The sequence below is a fragment of the Bos grunniens genome, chromosome X (assembly GCF_055505025.1).
Source record: "Bos grunniens cultivar Pamir isolate PY7600 chromosome X, Bosgru_T2T1.0, whole genome shotgun sequence".
In the NCBI taxonomy this organism is placed as follows: domain Eukaryota; kingdom Metazoa; phylum Chordata; class Mammalia; order Artiodactyla; family Bovidae; genus Bos; species Bos grunniens.
Window position 1 is genome coordinate 60,011,312 of NC_141194.1, and position 19,719 is coordinate 60,031,030.

At 41.3% G+C, this 19,719-nt stretch overlaps 1 protein-coding gene across 1 annotated transcript in view; it reads left to right on the top strand.

The window, feature by feature from the left end:
* The window catches only part of AR (androgen receptor), a 217,214-nt gene that overhangs the window by 190,074 nt on the left and 7,421 nt on the right, over positions 1 to 19,719 (top strand). Inside the window, exons 4-7 of the mRNA XM_086387520.1 lie at positions 5,821 to 6,108; positions 12,818 to 12,962; positions 18,505 to 18,635; positions 19,474 to 19,631. Coding sequence (XP_086243646.1) covers positions 5,821 to 6,108; positions 12,818 to 12,962; positions 18,505 to 18,635; positions 19,474 to 19,631 — 722 coding nt within the window. The remainder of the gene's footprint in view (positions 1 to 5,820; positions 6,109 to 12,817; positions 12,963 to 18,504; positions 18,636 to 19,473; positions 19,632 to 19,719) is intronic.

The window sequence follows — 19,719 nt, forward strand, 5'->3', positions numbered from 1 at the left end:
CTTTTCTGAGACAAACCATTCAATATCACAGTAATCCAAGTCTATGCCCTGACCAGTAATGCTGAAGTTGAACAGTTCTATGAAGACCTACAAGACCTTCTAGAACTAATATCCAAAAAATATGTGTTTTTCATCATAGGGGACTGGAATGCAAAAGTAGGAAGTCATGAAATACCTGGAGTAACAGGAAAATTTGGCCTTGGAGTACAGAATGAAGCAGGGCAAAAGGTAGTAGAGTTTTGCCAAGAGAACACACTGGTCATAGCAAACATCTTCTTCCAACAACACAAGAGAAGACTCTACACATGATCATCACTAGATGGTCAATACCAAAATCAGATTGATTATCTTCTTTTCAGCCAAAGATGGAGAAGCTCTATATAGTTAGCAAAAACAAGACCAGGAGCTGAATGTGGCTCAGATCATGAACTCTTTATTGCCAAATTCAGACTTAAACTGAAGAAAGTAGGGAAAACCACTAGACCATTCAGGTATAACCTTAATAAAATTGCTTACACTTATACAGTGGAAATGACAAATAAATTTAAGGGACTAAATCTGATAGAGTGCCTGAAGATTGATGGATGGAGGTTCGTGACATTGTATGGGAGGCAGGGATCAAGACCATCTCCAAGAAAAAGAAATGCAAAAAGGCAAAATGGTTGTCTGAGAAGACCTTACAAATAGCTGTGAAAAGAAGAGAAGCAAAAGACAAAGGAGAAAAAGAAAGATATACCCATTTGAACACAGAGTTCCAAAGAATAGCAAGGAGAGATAAGAAAGCCTTCCTCAGTGATCAACCCAAAGAAATAGAGGAAAGCAATAGAATGGAAAAGACTAGTGATCTCTTCAAGAAAATTAGAGATACCAAGGGAAAATTTCATGCAAAAATGGGCTCAGTAAAGGACAGAAATCGTATGGACCTAACAGAAACAGAAGATATTAAGAAGAGGTAGCAAGAATACACAGAAGAACTCTACAAAAAAGATCTTCAAGACCCAGATAATCACGATGGTGTGATCACTCACCTAGAGCCAGACATCCTGGAATGCTAAGTCAAGTGAGCCTTAGGAAGCATTACTATGAACAAAGCTACTGGAGGTGATGGAATTCCAGTTGAGCTATTTCAAATCCTAAAAAATAATGCTGTGAAAGTGCTGCACTCAATATGCCAACAAATTTGGAAAACTCAGCAGTGGCCACAGGACTGGGAAAAATCAGTTTTCATTCCAATCCCCAAAAAGCAATGCCAAAGAATGCTCAAACTACCACACAATTGCACTCATCTCACACACTAATAAAGTAGTGCTCAAAATTCTCCAAGCCAGGCTTCAACAGCATGTGAACCATGAACTTCCAGATGTTCAAGCTGGATTTAGAAAAGGCAGAGGAACCAGAGATCAAATTGCCAACATCTGTTGCATCATCAAAAAAGCAAGAAAGTTCCAGAAAAATATCTGCTTCTGCTTTATTGACTACGCCAAAGCCTTTGACTGTGTGGATAACAAAAAACTGTGGAAAATTCTTCAAGAGATGGGAATACCAGACCACCTGACCTACCTCTTGAGAAATCTGTATGAAGATCAGGAAGCAACAGTTAGAGCTGGACATGGAACAACAGACTTGTTCCAAATAGGGAAAGGAGTATGTCAAGGCTGTATATTGTCACCCTGCTTATTTAACTTATATGCAGAGTACATCATGAGAAACACTGGGCTGGATGAAGCACAAGCTGGAATCAAGATTGCCAGGAGAAATATCAATAATTTTAGATATGCAGATGACACCACCCTTATGACAGAAAGTGAAGAAGAACTAAAGAGCCTTTTGATGAAAGTGAAGGAAGAGAATGAAAAAGTTGGCTTAAAACTCAACGTTCAGAAAACAAAGATCATGGCATCTGGTCCCATCACTTGATGGGAAATAGATGGGGAAACAGTGGAAACAGTGACAGACTTTATTTTTTGGGAGGCAGGGGCTCCAAAATCACTGCAGATGGTGACTGCAGCCATGAAATGAAAAGACGCTTGCTCCTTGGAAGAAAAGTTATGACCAACCTAGACAGCATATTAAAAAGCAGAGACATTACTTTGCCAAGAAAGGTCCATCTAGTCAAACGTATGGTTTTTCCAGTGGTCATGTATAGGTGTGAGAGTTGGATCATAAAGAAAGCTGAGTGCCAAATAATTGATACTTTTGGATTGTGGTGTTTGAGAAGACTCTTGAGAGTCCCTTGGACTGCAAGGAGATCCAAACAGTCCATTCTAAAGGAAATCAGTCCTAAATATTCATTGGAAGGACTGATGCTGAAGCTGAAACTCCAATACTTTGGCCACCTGGTGGGAAGAAGTGTCTCATTTGAAAAGATCCTGATACTGTGAAAGATTGAACGGAGGAGGAGAAGGGGATCACAGAGGAAGAGATGGTTGGATGGCATCACCTACTCAATGGACATGAGTTTGGGCAAACTCCGGAAGTTGGTGATGGACAGGGAAGCCTGGTGTGCTGCAGTTCATGGGGTTGCAAAGAGTTAGGCCAGACTGAGTGACTGAACTGACTGAATGACTGAACTTACTACCTGAGACTAAGGAATTATTTTTTTAATTTAATTTTATTTTAATTCATTTAAGTAGCCACATGTGTCTAGTGGCTGCTGTGTTGGACAGTGCAAATCTAAAAGGAGCTCAGAGAGGCAGGTACTGAGATATAGTAGAAATGACTTAGTCAAAAAGAGAGCTAATATGGCACAGGGAACTCTGGATTAGGAATAAGAGCCTCTGCTCTGCCACTTGGTGACCTCACTCACTCTGGCCTCAGCCTCCCCATCCTTGACGTGAACTGTTGGATTAGCAACAGAAGTCCCATAATAAAGGCTATGGCTTGAATTTAACTTTGGGATACAGATGAGTTTTAGGAAAATTTGTAAATATTATATGAATGCCTTCTAACAGTATGTGTATGTGTATGTATATGTGTACATGTATTGTAGGGGCCAGAAGGTGGTCAAGCATTCACTTTAGTTCACCAGAGTTCCCACCATTCTCCTATAAACACATACCCAGAGAGAGAGAAACACACATACAAACTGTATTATATGTGTAGACACTGAAGGTTCACATTGTGTGAACCCCCTGGATGTGATGAGTTCTAAGGACCTTTCCTATTTTGTTATTTTACGAATCACTAAGCCACTATAGTTCCAGTCACTACAGTTCCCCAGACGTATTTCTGCTTTAGGCACCCGGCCAGAGGAATCTCATAGCTTTCTACCTTTTCCTTTCTGGATTTGATGCTATTATAGTTACTGAAGTTTAGGGTCAAGGGTGAGGGAGGAAGGCAGGGAGGATATAACCCTAGTCCCATGCCTCAACTCTATTAGGCCAGAAGTAGAGTTTAAGGCTCCTTGGGGTAGGCAGCATTATATAGTAGAAAGAACATTGGCTTTACAGTCAGACTACATTAAGATTTTTAGATTCTGTTTCTTGACAGTTGTGTTGCTTCAGTTTACTCACTTGCAAAACAGAGATAAGAAATATTCCTCACCTCCTAAGGTCATTGTGGAGTTTAATGGTATAATACAATCATGAAGTAAGGTAAATAGAAGGCTGAGAAAAAGTACTTATCCTTATATCTCTTAGTTCACTCAGGCATAGGCCTAATTATATTTCTGTCCTCTCCCAGGCTGAAAGGGGAACTACATGGCTTGGCAACTTCTAAGCCCACAGTCAGAAAATGCCAATGATGGGGAAGAGATTGTCTACCTCTAGAAACTGTACTAGAGGAGCAGATCCAGTAAGCACTACCAGTCTGTAGAGCTGCCTACATGAACCTGTGTCAACAATGGTTTCACCAAATGACAAGATATTGTGGGGGCCAGGCCTCTAGCTCTGGGGCAAGATGAGCTTAGTCTGCCCATACCTTCCAGCTTGTGCCCTTGATGGGAGGTGGGAGTTGACAGTGGGTGTGCATATCTCCTTATTACTGACTGTGCCCAAGCCTTGCAGAAATGATTGTTGGACAAGGTCATCTTGAACTCTGTGTTAATTTTCCAGGCTCCCTTGTTATTTTACCCTGAATTCTTCACTGTGCTCCTCTTGTAGCACCAACCCCTCTATTTTCTCCTCCTCTATCCTGGTTGTTAATCCAAACATGTGATTCATTCTTTCATTGATTTACTGAGTTGCACTATGATTGAAGTTTTCATTGCAAGACTTATTTTTTTAATTAAAGCTGAAAGCCAGTTCCAGCTAAGTATCTTTTTTTTTTTTGCATGAGCCAGAAACAGATCAGCAACAGGTTTTGTTGTATTCATCCATTAAAATTGAGCAATCAGCTTCTCTCTTTGTTATATACCTTTTAAAATTTATTATTATTATTTAAAGGGATTAGAGATAAAGTGGTTTATGGTCTGCCCCAGTGCAACTGTCTATGCTAGACATCAGAGTTATGACCTTTTCAATTATTTATATTTCTGCCAATATAAATGCTAAGGAAAATAGCACAAAGTAAACATCAGGATGCTCAAGGACCTCTAAATAATGTGTATGAGAGCATGGAGGGGGAAGGTTCTTAGATTTGAATTTTAGATTATTGTTGCTTTTTAAAATAACATTATTTCTATTGATATCATCCTTTTTAATGGATGCTTCCTAGCACGGTTCCCATTTTACAGGCAGATTATAAAGGCAGGGACATTCTGTTATTTCTTTAATACAGCTGGGGATTTCAGACTTCAGCTTCCCCCTCTCTCCTTTACTAAAGAAGAAAATCAATATATGTGTTGCAATGTATGTTCGACTATGAGTGTAAATATCTAACAATAACTTGGGCTGTTACAGTTGAAATGAGAAATGCTGCAACACCAGAAAATTCCCATTTATTTACCCCCAAAGTGGGATGATAGAACAAGTCTAGTCCTTCTTCAATAGATCTGCCTTTCTGGTCTCCTTTCCTAGCAATCTGCTAGACATGCTGGACATAGACACAAGTACATCATTCTCTTGATTTAAAACGTTCCATATTTGCCTATCAGGTGTGTGATAAAGCCCAAATTTCTTAATATGTTATACATGTTCCTTCAAAGTCAGATGCCATCATTATTTTCAACCTCATAAATAGCCATTCTCCCCACACATAAAATATACACTCCAGCCACGCTGGTCTCTTTTTCCCTTAAACCCTCAGTGCTTTTGTTTATGCCCTTTCCATCCCTCTCTGCCTGGTGAAGTCCTTGCTATTCTTCAAGGTCCAGGTCAAATGTCACCATAATCACTTCCTGACCCCACCTATGCAGAAAGATTGTTACCTTCCTCTTTTGTTAATACCCCTGTTATAACATTCACCAGTTTGACATTTTTTAACTGCTAGATTTTTTAGTGGGCATTTATTTTTCCTCTCCCAAACTGGTTATGGCCTGTGTTCTTTTTGTCACTCAGAAGTAAGCCTTAACAATGGATATCTGTTGAATGAATGAGTGAACCATGAATATATTAGTAATGATTTAATTAAAGATTCAAAGTATGAATATTGGAGACCGTATTTAGGCAGAGCCCAATCCAAAGATATACTAGGTATGTCTGACAAGAGGATAAAGGAGAAAGCAAGAAATGAAGGTTTGAGTTTAATAGGAATTTAGAATGATGAACCATTCATTCAACCAGTGGTTAAAATGTACACTTGTCCTTAAGGTGTTTAGAGTCTGTGAGCAGGAAAAATGATCATACTTGTTTTCTTAGCTCAAGCAGCTTTTCTAACAGGGCAGCTGTGCTGTGTGTTTTTTGCCACTGATAATAAATCCAACTTTCCCTTCTTTCCCAATAGCCCGGAAACTGAAGAAACTTGGGAATCTGAAGCTACAAGAGGAAGGGGAGGCTTCCAGTGCCACCAGCCCCACTGAGGAGCCAGCCCAAAAGCTGACAGTGTCACATATTGAAGGCTATGAGTGTCAGCCCATCTTTCTGAATGTCCTGGAAGCTATTGAGCCAGGGGTGGTGTGTGCTGGACATGACAACAACCAGCCTGACTCCTTCGCAGCTTTACTCTCTAGCCTCAATGAACTGGGTGAAAGACAGCTTGTACACGTGGTCAAGTGGGCCAAGGCCTTGCCTGGTAAGTGGGGGCATGGGATATGGGATATCATATTTACTGAATGTTCTTTTGGGCCATGCACCACATCTGTTCCTTTCCCATCTGTTAACTCATGCAATCCTCACCATAACCTTGTGAGGGGAGAGAATGGTAAAAATCCCCATGTTAAAAATAAGGAAACTCAAAAATCAAGAAGAACAGCATTACTGAGTATCCCATATGCCTCACATCAGCACACAACAATCATGTTCAACCCACAGATTTAATCAGCAAATTTCCTCATAATCATGGATCACACAGACATATCCTTATGTGCCTTAAGATGCTTTTCTACATGTGCGTACACAAGTTCACGCCAAAGATAATCTTGAACCTAACTGATAATCTGTTTTAACTATTAGTTAGGACCCATACCATGGGAACTCTTATAATATGGTGTGGTAGAAGGAACATGGGGTTGGAAGTCAGAATACTTGGGTTCTAGCCTTAGCTCTGCTGGTAATTCATTATGTGACCCCTTCCCTTTCCTGGTCTGTTTTTCCATATGTATAATGTGTGAAAAGTGGTTTGGACGGCATTAGTAGTTTTCCAGTTTTACTTCAAGGGAATTCTCTGATAAGTGCTCTTAAAACTATCCTAAGGAATTCCCTGAAAGTCCAGTGGTTAAGACTCTGTGCTTTCACTGAGGGCATGGGTTCAATCCCTGGTTGAGGAACTAAGATCCCACAGTCTGCAGGGTGTGACCAAAAAAGAAAAAAATAATAAAATAAGGATTTTATTAATCCTTAATAAAATAGGATCATCATAGTGGAAGGGTATATTAAGTGATAGTGAAAGAAATATGAAGTGTTTGTCTAACTTCTGCAAGTTTACCTCCAGTGATGAGGAACTCACTTCCTCCCTTGGCCATCTGTTGTTTGAAAAGAAATAATTATTCAAATATTAGAGTTTAAAGAAGCCTCAGAGATCCTCTATCCCATATGCCTCACATCACATCCAATGATTCACAAATGTTCCTTTAGCAGCCAAACTCTTTATTTCTCAAAAACATGGTACACATCCAAGTGGAGCTGGTTGATTTAGAGCCAGTGCCTCTCCCTCACTACGCCTAGAGAAGCCTCAGATCACTCTTGCAGAATCTTAGGGCCCTAGGGAACACAATGTGGAAACAAGTGAAGCATAAACTCTTTAAGGATTCTCTTAATCATAAACTTCCATGATTGAAAGATTCTTCTGAATCATCAACAACCAAACCTCTTCTTGTAGAATCAAAGATTAACCCGCCATTTAATAATAACTGCCAAATTCAGGATCTTAGTTTCCCGACCAGGTGTATGGCAAAACCAATACAATATTGTAAAGTAATTAGCCTCTAATTAAAATAAATAAATTTAATTAAAAAATAATAATAACTGCCAAACAGTTGGGAATTTATATTGAACAGAGCAGTTTCATATATATTACCTGATTTGATCCTCATAAGAATTCTTTAAAGTAGGGGTTCTTTTCCCTATTTTATAGATAAAGAATGAAGCTCTGAGAGTTGATGTTTGCCCTGCAGTTGAACATTCAGAAGATAGCAGGGCCAGAACTTGAGCCCAGGTCTCCTCCTAACTCCAAATTCCCTCTTCATCAAATTCTACCCCATAGTCTGTGTAGCACCCTTGTAGATCTCTAGCCTTGGGTTTTACAATGAGGGACAAAGTTATCCAAAGCCAGTTGAGTCATAACGTGGAAGACATTGCATGTTGACTGTCAAGCTCCCTTTTTGTCTTTCCAATTCACAAGGCCCAGATACAACCACCAGATTTATGGGGTCGCTAAGAGTTGGGCACGACTAAGTGACTTCACTTTCACTTTTCACTTTCATGCATTGGAGAAGGAAATGGCAACCCACTCCAGCATTCTTGCCTGGAGAATCCCAGGGACAGAGGAGCCTAGTGGTCTGCCATCTCTGGGGTTGCATAGTCAGACACGACTGAAGTGACTTAGCACCAGCAGCAGCAGCACCTTCTTAGCTTGCAAATCTGAGGTTGACTAGCCAATAAAATTCCTGGGAAGAAGGCCCAAGGATACTGTCTGTGCCAAAAACAGAGTTCACACAGGGAAGAAAAATACAAAAATAATAATAATAGTAACAAAATTAAAAGTTGCTTTAATTCTTATCAGTTATTCAGCTGAGCATCTTGATGTTATATGTCTAACAGAAGTTCTGTTAGACAATACTTTGGCCACCTGTTGCGAAGAACTGACTTATTTGAAAAGACGCTGATGCTGGGAAAGATTGAAGGTGGGAAGAGAAGGGGACGACAGAGGATGAGATGGTTGGATGGTATCACCGACTCAATGCACATGAGTTTGAGTAAACTCTGAGAGTTGGTGATGGACACAGAGGCCTGGCGCGCTGCAGTCCATGGGGTTGCAAAGAGTCAGACATGACTGAGCAACTGAACTGTGCTGAACTGAACAGAGATTCAGTTTAATCTTTCCAAGCAGTTGCCAGACACCTAACCCTACCATGTTATAGGCTACAGACTTTTTCTTGCATATGATTCCACTTAATCCTTATAGCAGTTCTATGAACCATAGGGGCTTTTACTCCCATTTCATATGACAAGATTCAGAGTAGTAAATTAACTGGTTCAATTTGGTGACTTAACAAATACAACCATAGCTTGAGCTCACATCCTCGGATTTCCAGTCTTAGCAATAACCTAGTGCAAATCATTATGATAGAATTTGTGCAACTTGGAGTCACTGGATTTCCTCAGCCCAACCTCCAGGATGAGAAACTGTTTCCTTACATTAATAAGTCTGCAAGTTAATATCTGTTTACCATCCAGCTTGTCCAAGGAAATAATCTCTCATCCTGAGTCATTTAAAAGAATAGCCTCAAAAGAAAGCCAAGTACCATATTCATTAGAACTGTTATTTGTGTTATCAATAATCACCTACTAATTCAAGTTATTTGCTCATTGAACAGACTGAGCTCTTGTCCTTTGAGAGGCACTGTGCTGGTACCTTGGAGAAGGCAATGGCACCCCACTCCAGTACTCTTGCCTGGGAAATCCCATGGACGGAGGAGCCTAGTAGGCTACAGTCCATGGGGTCGCTAAGACTCAGACATGACTGAGCGACTTCACTTTCATTTTTCACTTTCATGCATTGGAGAAGGAAATGGCAACCCGCTCCAGTGTTCTTGCCTGGAGAATCCCAGGGACAGAGGAGCCTGGTGGGCTTCCGTCTATAGGGTCGCACAGAGTCAAACACGACTGATGCGACTTAGCAGCAGCAGCAACAGTGCTGGTACCTACTCACATAAATGTTGTTGTGAAGTATTCATTGATAGTGATAGTACATGTAAATTGCCTTGTTTTGCACCAGCACATTAATAAATGATAACTATTGAGAGAGAGTGAGTAGATTGTATGTACACAGTATATTTATAATCAGATGTATCTGGCTTGGCATCTTAGCTATACACTAGCGTGACTTTGAGCAAATCCCGTGTCTGCACATGCTTCTGTTTCCTTGTTTGAAGAGATGGTAGAGCAGTTGCTACCTTGCAGATTGTTATCAACATAGAAATTATGTATAAAGAGTACAATAGCTGGAACATAGAATAGTCTCTGTAAATAGTGGGTCATTATTACAAAGCTTGGGAACTAAACCACTAAAATCATTTTAAACTGCTGCTAACTTTGCCTAGAAGTTCATTCATAGGTCCCAAAGATGAATTGTCTTCTTTGAAAACCTTGGCTGTCAGGTGCACTAAAGCAGCAAAGGTTTCCTAATTGACCTTTCTTTAGACATGTTCTTCCAGAGGTTTCTGCTCAAGATTGATAAGAAGTGATGTTGATTGGATTCTGCTGAGAAAACAGAGTCTCCAAGAAACTGTCTCTGCTCCCTAACCTGTTTGGTGTGTTTCAAAACTTGAAAATGACTTCTCTCTGTTTTCCCAAAACAGCCTGATCTGAGCAGGCCTTTTATCAAAGGCTGGATATTGGAGAACAGAGTTAGGTATTATAATGAGATTAGCCCTATAGGAAACTTAGCCTGCTATGTTGCTGATGTGTACATAGTAATTAGGTTTGAGTTCTAAGCAGCTCTCACTAAGGATCATTAACTAGTATTAAGCCAAACTAAGCTATCCCCTTTTTCTCCTATGTTAGTTCTCTGACATCTCAGTGAGGGAAAAAATCATTAGTATTGATGACTTCCTTACTAGTACAGTTTAATCCTCATACCTCCATGAACCCTCATATTCACACCATCACCATCCAAGGGTTTCATTGATTCCCACTGTCACCCACCCCAGAGGTTCAAGGTTCAAACTCCTGGACCCCTCCCAAAGAGATTCTTGGATGTTATGTGCTTGACCCTTGCTTTTTGTCTCCTACTGGAAAGAGTCCATCAAAGACATTCTGTTCTACAGAAGGGCTTCAGGCAGGAAATACTCTGGTGTCTGAAGCTGCAACTAGTCTGTTAGCATATCATTACCAGTGAAGGTGGGAGGCACATGCCTGGGAGGTAAGATTGCAGTCAAGGGTGGTGATGTGAGGAACTCTGGCATCCCTGATGTCTGGTAGACTTGGGACCTAAAGCAAACAAAAAAGGGAAATAGAGTGTGTGTGTGGCAAGGACCAACCAAACAGAACAATGTATCTAAATAGCTTAGATTTCAGACCTGACCCTATGGCTAATAAAAACTTGTGACCTTGGTAGTTTTCAGCTGTGACTTCTCTGGCCCTCAGTTTCCTCATTGGCAAAATAAGTGTCATATTGCCTATACTCCAGGGTAATTGTGAGAGCTAAATGAGGTCATCATCAGGAAAGTTAGAAGCATTATCTAAATTCATATAACCATTCCTAATGAGGTACAGCAAAACAAAATTTTAGATAATTCTGGATCTGTTAGGGAGAAGATAAATGGGGCACTGTTAAGGGATAAGCTCTGAGGTGATACTCTAAGTATCCAACTATTTGGAAACCTCTGGGGGAGCAGAGCCATATCTGTTCTACCTATGTACTATTTGTGGAGGCAGAATTTGGGAACCTCTGTTCTCTGAGTTTAAGGGAGGCAATTTGAAGATCATCTAATTCTCATTTTAAAAAATGAGAATCCTTAATCCATTTAATTAATATTTCTCAAACTCCTACTCAAATACCTGAGCTATATTATATACTAGGGAGGAAAAAATGAAAAAAGGGGATGGTCCCTGTCTTCGAGAAGCTCTAAGTCTTGTGGAGTAGACGGATACGTGCATAAATAAATTCCAGTCCAGTGTAATGAGTGCTATAATTAGATGGAACTACTTAAGATTCATTAAGATGGTAAAAAAAGAATCAATAGGTCTTCTGCTTGGATGTGTTGGAAGAGGCTTCACAGAGAAGGTAGCTTTCCAGTGAATACTTGAAAGATGAGCAGGCATTTATCAGATGGAAAGTCTGGGAAGGGAAGAATACATTCTAGGGAAAGACAACTGCCTGTGCAGAGATAGCAGAGATTTAGAGGCATGAAATATGTTATATGTGTTCAGCAAATTTTGGTTTTTCAGAATAGCTAGTGGAGAAGGCACTGGCACCCCACTCCAGTACTCTTGCCTGGAAAATCCCATGGACGGAGGAGCCTGGTAGGCTGCAGTCCATGGGGTCACTAAGAGTCGGACACGACTGAGTGACTTCACTTTCACTCTTCACTTTCATGCATTGGAGAAGGAAATGGCAACCCACTCCAGTGTTCTTGCCTTGAGAATCCCAGGGATGGGGGAGCCTGATGGGCTGCCGTCTATGGGGTCGCACAGAGTCAGACACGACTGAAGCGACTTAGCAGCAGCAGCAGCAGCAGAATAGCTAGAACCTAAATTATGAGAAGATAAATGATAAGAAGTTAGTCTAAGAAGGTAGGTCATAAAGAGCCTGTTTGTGTGTACATAATGGCAGTTGGCAGGAATGGCAGTAGCGTAGGAAACTAGAAGTGCCAGGTACTTGTTGAATAGAAAATAATGGAGAGGAAGTGGGAGGCAGGAAAGGATTGGAGAAAAGAGATGTAGCCTGAAGGTGAAGAAGACATGGATGTCAAAGGCATTTCACCATATGCTGATATGTAATAGTATCCCTTTTCCAGGGTTGTTAGAGGGTACAAACAAGATTATAGCTAGAAAAGAGCTTTGTAAAATGAAAAATGCTGTTCATGTGAGAAAAATGATTATTACACTCCATCTTCAGAAAGGCAGTGAGCCTTTCTGAAGATCAGGAGCATGGGCTTTGGAATAAGACCGGCTTTGGAACTTGGTCTGCCAGGTAGTAGCCTTACGATCTTGGAAAAATTCTTAACTTTTCTGCGACTCACTTCTACTGATTCATAGACTGGGCACGATATTATACACTTTATTGGATTGTTGTTGAGTATTAAATGAATTAATATAAGTAATATACTTATAAAAAAGTTAATTCATTGTAAACAGTCAGTGTTAGATTATTATTCTCTTTCAATGGGCAGTGCACTTTTTGCCTCCGTTACCATCTCTTTTGAGCAGCTTGATGAATTAGGGAGCACAAATAATTATCTCCACCATATACTTTGTTCTCCTCTTACTCCCCATCATTGATGGTCCCTGAGTCTTCTCAGGGGCAGCCTGAGTACCAGAAATTCTCAGTCCAGCAGAGTACCAGATTTCACTTAGACCATCAGTGCTCAGTCTGACCATTGCCTGTGTCCTATCTCCAGGCTTTCGCAACTTGCACGTGGACGACCAGATGGCAGTCATTCAGTACTCCTGGATGGGGCTTATGGTGTTTGCCATGGGCTGGCGGTCCTTCACCAATGTCAACTCCAGGATGCTCTACTTTGCCCCTGACCTGGTTTTCAATGAGTAAGTGCTTATGGGCCCAGAACTCACATAGACACCAACCTGGTTCATGGTGATAACGGTAATGGAAGTAATGGTGAGAGTTATTTCATTTGACCTTTACATGAGGCAGTAGAGGCCTACCCAACCTATTAAGTCTAAAGTGGCTTTGCCTGGCTGAAAGGCCAATTGCTAGGAGGGAAGGGGGGAAGGCCATCACTTTTCCTGATCAAGACACAATCCTGGTAATTTGGCAGTGCTTCTGACCTGCTTTTAGCTTATCTCAGACCCTCATGTCAGGGTCCTTCTTCACTCTGGGCAACATAAGGAGTGAACAGAAACACTCTAGATCTGAAGGCTGAAGCTCCCTTGGTCCCTTTGCCACCACCAAAAGCTACTGCCAGTCACCTTTTGTTGAGAAACTCCTATGTGCCAGGACTATACTAGATATTTTCCTAATTCTTTCTCATTGAGCCCACATTTTAATGGTTAAATCAAGTTATGATAACTTGATTTCACCTTTAAAATATTTTTTAATGGATGGGGGAAATTGGGCTCAACAAAATAGTGATTCATCCAACAATATTAAATAGTGCATGTTGGCAACAGAATTCAAAGTATGACTGTGTAACTCCCAGCTTTTATACTGCCTCCTGGTGGTAAGTGATGAAGAAGAGCAACTCCACCATTTTCTGGCATGTGACCTTGGCCCAGTCAGTTCCTTCTTCTTTTTTTTTTTTTTAAATTTTATTTTCTTTCTAAACTTTACATAATTGTATTAGTTTTGCCAAATATCAAAATGAATCCACCACAGGTATACATGTGTTCCCCATCCTGAAGTTTAATTAATACTTGCCTTGCCCACCAGCTCTATTTACCCTTCATAAATTTAGCCAAGAGCTCAAATTTTAGAAGTATACTTTTCTTAACTGAAACCTCTGTTGTATTATTTCCTACATCATTGTCTGATTAACAGTTTCCTCAGTTGTTAATAAAATAAAACTTCCTTCAATGGTTTGTTATGACAACTAAAATAAGAACTAATGGATGTGAAATGTCTGGCTCACAATGGGCAAGAAATAAAAAGAAGTACCTTTCCAATATTCTCTTTTCCTAGTACTGATAATCTTTTCTGTGTCTCTATTTGAGGTCCCTCATGGCGTTGTGAATGTTGTTGTTCAGTTGCAGGAGCCGTGTATGACTCCTTGTGACACCATGGACTGAAGCACGTCAGACTCTCTTGCCTTTCATTTTCTCCTGGAGTTTGTGCAAATTCATGCCCATTGAATGCTATCTAACCATCTCATCTTCTGCTGCCCCCTTCTTCTTTGCCTTCAGTCTTTACCAGCATCCAGATCTTTTCCAATGAGTCAGGTCTTCACATCAGGTGGCCAAAGTATTAGAGTTTCAGCTTCAGCCCTTCCAATGAATATTCAGGGTTGATTTCCTTTAAGATTGATTGGTGTTATCTCCTTTCAACCCAAGGGACTCTCAAGAGTCTTCTCCCGCACCACAATTCAAAAGCAGCAATTCTTTGGCGCTCAGCCTTCTTTATGGTCCAACTCTCACATCTGTACGTGACTACTGGAAAAATCATAGCTTTGACTAAACAGACCTTTGTTGGCAAAGTGATATCTCTGCTTTTAATACACTGTCTAGGTTTGTCATAGCTTTCCTTCCAAGGAACATCATCTTTTAATTTCATGGCTGCAGTCACCATCTGCAGTGATTTTGGAGCCCAAGAAAATAGTCTGTCACACTGCTTCTACCTTTTCCCCTTCTACTTGCCATGAAGTGATGGGAACAGATGCCATGATCTTAGTTTTTTGAATGTTGAGTTGTAAGCCAGCTTTTTCACTCTCCTCTTTCACCTTCATCAAGAGGCTCTTTAGTTCCTCTTCACTTCCTGCCATTAGAGTGGCATGATCTACATATCTTAGGTTGTTGATATTTATCCCAGCAATCTTGATTCCAGTTTGTGATTCATCCAGACTGGCATTTTCAATGATGTACTCTGGATATAAGTTAAATAAGCATGGTGACTATATACAGTCTTGTCATATTATTTTCCCAATTTTGAACCAGTCTGTAGTTCCATGTCTAGTTCTAACTGTTGCTTCTTGACTTGCATACAGGTTTCTCAGGAGACAGGTAAGATAGTCTGGTATTCCCATTTCTTTAAGAATTGTCTGCAGTTTGTTGTGATCCACATAGTCAAAGGCTTTAGCATAGTCAGTGAAGCAGTAGTAGATATTTTTCTAGTATTACCTTGCTTTCACTATGATCCACCGAATGTTTGCAACTTGGTCTCTGGTTTCTCACCACAGAGAACCCCTTTGGTCCAGGAAGGAACTGACCTTTCCTTTCCTCCAGCCCTCTAACCCAGAACCTTAAAATAAAATCTACAGGCCAGTGGTTCCTCCCATTACAGCAATGCCATATGGGGGAAAATAAGTGTCCCCAGCTGCCCTCTTCCAACTCAGCCAGCCCTGGTAGCCAGAAGCTAAGAATAACCAATGAGCTTTTGGCACAACCTGCTTTATGGTTTCCACATATCCAAAGAGGTACCTATGATGCCATCTTCTGGGTCAGGCCTTAAAAAGCCCTCTTCCTGTTCTCTTCTTACTGTGCTCCAGTGATTAAATCACCTACCCCATCCAGAGCCCAAAGACCTTTGAACCTTTGTAAGGTGATAATTGGCTATTTTCTAAATCTTCATTTCCTCTTCCACCTCTGTGTATGTGTGTGTGTGTGTGTGTATATATATATATATATATATATATATATATATATTTGGCACCCTACCTCAGCTTTCTAGTCCACTTCCATGCACCTCATCAAAAGGTACTATAGGATGCCACACAGAGTCAGGGTCCTCCATGAAGCCCCAGAGCTCCTGAAATATCAGGTCCCCTTCCTCTTATAGGAACTGACTATGTTAGAGTTCTTAAAATCCCTAGAATTAGGAACTGACTATGTTAGAGTTCTTAAAATCCCTAGAATCATCTAAACCAATGCTTCTCAATGGGGACTGATTTTTCCTGACAAATGGTTTTTAATTGTGTAGTACATTTTTGCATGTTGGAATATGTTTAACATCCCTGGTACCTGCCTCAGTTCAGTTCAGTTCAGTCACTCTTTGCGACCCCATGGACTGCAGTATGCCAGGCTTCCCTGTCCATCACCAACTCCTGGAGCTTACTCAAACTCATGTCCACTGAGTTGGTGATGCCATCCGACCATCTCTTCCTCTGTCGGTCATCCCCTTCTCCTCCCGCCTTCAATCATTCCCAGCATCAGGGTCTTCCAAATAGGATCCTAGTCACTGTGATAGCTCAAACTGCCCGCACACACTAAGGTGGCAGTATCCCTCTAATTAAAAGCCATCTGTTACTGCTAAACTCCTCAAGGTACTAACGGGGAAACTGATACCCAAATAAAGAGACAGGGACTCTGGGCCAACTCATTTGCTGATCTCTCTGACCCAAACTTGTCATCAACCTTGCTTTCTTCTTTTCTCCTCTGATCTTTGTAAAGAACATAGTCTGTTAGAGTAATGGGCCTGAACCCTAGCTGTGCAACCTTGGGTAAATCACTGAACGTCTCTGAACCTTATTCTCTTCATCTGTAGAACACTGAATAGTGTAACAATGGCACCTTCCAACGTATCATTTTTTGAGCAATTATTATGTGCCAGGCACTGTGCTCCATCATTTTTTCTAATATTCATCTACTCTCTTTTAATCTCACCTACCTCTGCTCACCTCCTGGATTCCATCCCTGCACCTTGTTTTCTACCCTGCACTTTCTATCCCTTTCTTTCCATTAGCTGTCCCCCATTCTATTTGCCCTTTCTCCTCATGTCTTATTCCTTTCTCCTTTGAATTCCTTCCCTTGCCTTTCTTCCGTCCTTTCCCTACTGTCTCTGTTCCTGGGGCCTTCAGCAGTGTTATAGCAATCCTTCATGTCAGGATCACAATTTCAGTGGTAAAAATACTGCAGTGTTATCATCAACAAAGGCTTGGAAGCACAGTAGAGCTCAGAGCAAGGCCATACCCCAAGACTCAGCAGATCTTATTCAAAAATTCTCTAGGAAGAAAGAGCTCGGAGCAGCACTGTTCTGGTCAATGATTTGTGATACTACCCGAGTTGGCTCACATGGTAAAGAATCTGCCTGCAATGCAGGAGGCTTGGGTTCAATCCCTGGGTCAGGAAGATCTTCTGGAGAAGGAAGTGGCTACCCACTCCAGTATTCTTGCCTGGAGAATCCCATAGACATGAGGAGCCTGATGGGCTACAGTCCATAGGGTCGCAAGAGTCAGACACCACTGACCAACTAACACTTCATTGTCTAAACACTTCCTTTTTCTAGATGGGCTCCAGCCTGCATTAAATGCTTCTACACTATCTGCTTCTTCTTTTCCCTCTTTCTCTAGGCCAGCCAAGATCTCTCTGAGATAGGATTCTGAGCTTCCACCCAGCCAGTATCAGGCCTGCTCAGCCTGTCAATGAAGCTAGTGGTTTGGGGACCAAAATGTCAAACCATAAGCTTTAGGCCCAATCTCAGTGGTCTTTTTCCTCACTATTTAAGTGAGTGTCAAATTCCCTTTCCTTTCTCTATAAGATATAAAATCAAATTCTCTCTCTCCTCCTCCCCGCCTCTCTCTCTCTCTGTCTCACACACACACACACACACACACACACTCATACACACACACACACACAATTTCTGATGTGTTGAAGACTAGGAAGTTCTACTAGCAGAAGAATGGTGTATCTGTGTATCTTCTCTTACAGGCTTGTCACGGTCAGTCATGGAACAGAGATGCTCTCCCCAAGAAGCTGTCCAAGCCATGGCTACTTCCCTATATAATTTATCGGTGATAATGTGATGATCTGCTCACAAGTCACTATAATAAAGGCAGTTCATACATTTTTATAACTCCCAAACTGTGGTAAGGAACAGCTAGTATATGAAAGAGTAGGTTCCCCTTCAGCAGGGGATATTTAGATTGGATATTCAGAAATACTTTATGGCTGATTTGATAAGCATTGGAACTCATTTAAAGTGGCAATGGGGAATCTCCTTTTCTGGGAGATTTTAAAGAAATAATGACATTTCTAGTATAGTATGTGTGGCCACTTGGGAATCCTGGTGTCCTTATGTCAGGAGTTGATTTCTAAGGTCTGTCTCTTAGAAATTCTTCAAGTTTGAATGTCTGGGAGGCAGGTTCTGGCTCTGACTGTAGTTGCAATATTAGAACTGTAGTCAGGGAGATCATGTGCCATTGTATTCATTTGGTTAGGCTTTCCTTTCCCTGTCTCAGGAAACAGGAGGTGTATGGGGACCTGAAAACTCCGGCCAGGGAAGATGAGTAGTTATAAAGATATCATGATTTTGGGGAAAAAAAGAACAACCTGTTCCTTGTCATTGAAGCACTAGCAAGAGAAACATCAAGCTCTTCTTGGAGAAACTGGAAAGGGGAGGGCACCCACAGACAGTCTCTCTGGGTTTATTCTAAGCCTTCTCTTACCCCTCTCTTTTCTCTGTGTGTTTCCTTCCTAGGTACCGCATGCACAAGTCCCGGATGTACAGCCAGTGTGTCCGAATGAGGCACCTCTCCCAAGAATTTGGATGGCTCCAAATCACCCCCCAGGAATTCCTGTGCATGAAGGCACTGCTGCTCTTTAGCATTAGTAAGTGCCTGGAAGGGTAGAGAGTGCCCCTAAGGGGCATTGGGCATCAGAGGAGAGGTGCTTTTTCATTAAAGGATTATCAGGAAGAAGCCAGCTCCTGAATATTTCCCTTCTTCTTTCACCCTCCCTCCTCCACTCTCCCTTAGCATCTTTTTTCCCTAACAAGGATGAATTTCATGGCTGGAGACCAATTTCTTTGCTTCAATTCAACCTCCATTAGATCCCCACTTACCCCCAATCTTTCTTTGGGACAAGGCCTTTTTGGCTAGTTTTATCAGGTCTCTGAATTTTTCCATAGCTTCTACCATAGAAACAGGCAAGGACTACCTTATATTTCTTGTAGGGTAGAAAGAATTTCTTCTTCTGCCAAAAAGACAAGGTCTATGTAAGCAACTCAGAAAAGGCTTATTTGGCAGCCAAGGAATATTTCTTTAATATCTTTTCTAAGCAGAGTGCTGTCTTAGCCCCTATGGGGGAGAAAGGAGATAAAATTTGATATTCAAGGCCACATATTTTAATTGTCTAATTCAGAGCTGGACTGTGGATGATGTAAAACCAAGAAATGTATAGATGTGAAGACTAGAGAAAGGAAAGGCTCAGTAAATTTTATTTACTTGATGCCCTACAGACTGGGTCCAGCTAGCCTTCTCCCTAAGACCTTCCTGGCAGACTTCCTGAAGGCCCCAGGCATATAGACCTCAAGTGACAGGAAGCCAAGTCGATGGCTCCTTCCTTGTGGGGGTGGGGGTCAAGTTTGTGGTCAGAAAACTTGGTGCTTTGTCTAATGCTCCTTCGTGGGCATGCTTCCCCTCCCCATTCTGTCTTCATCCCACATCAGTTCCAGTGGATGGGCTGAAAAATCAAAAATTCTTTGATGAACTTCGAATGAACTACATCAAGGAACTTGATCGTATCATTGCATGCAAGAGAAAAAATCCCACATCCTGCTCAAGGCGCTTCTACCAGCTCACCAAGCTCCTGGACTCTGTGCAGCCTGTAAGCAAACAATGGAGGGTGCTTTGTCAGGGAGAGTAGCCTGATAGGGCCAAGTGATAATATGCTCTTCTAGGGTCTGGCACCACCT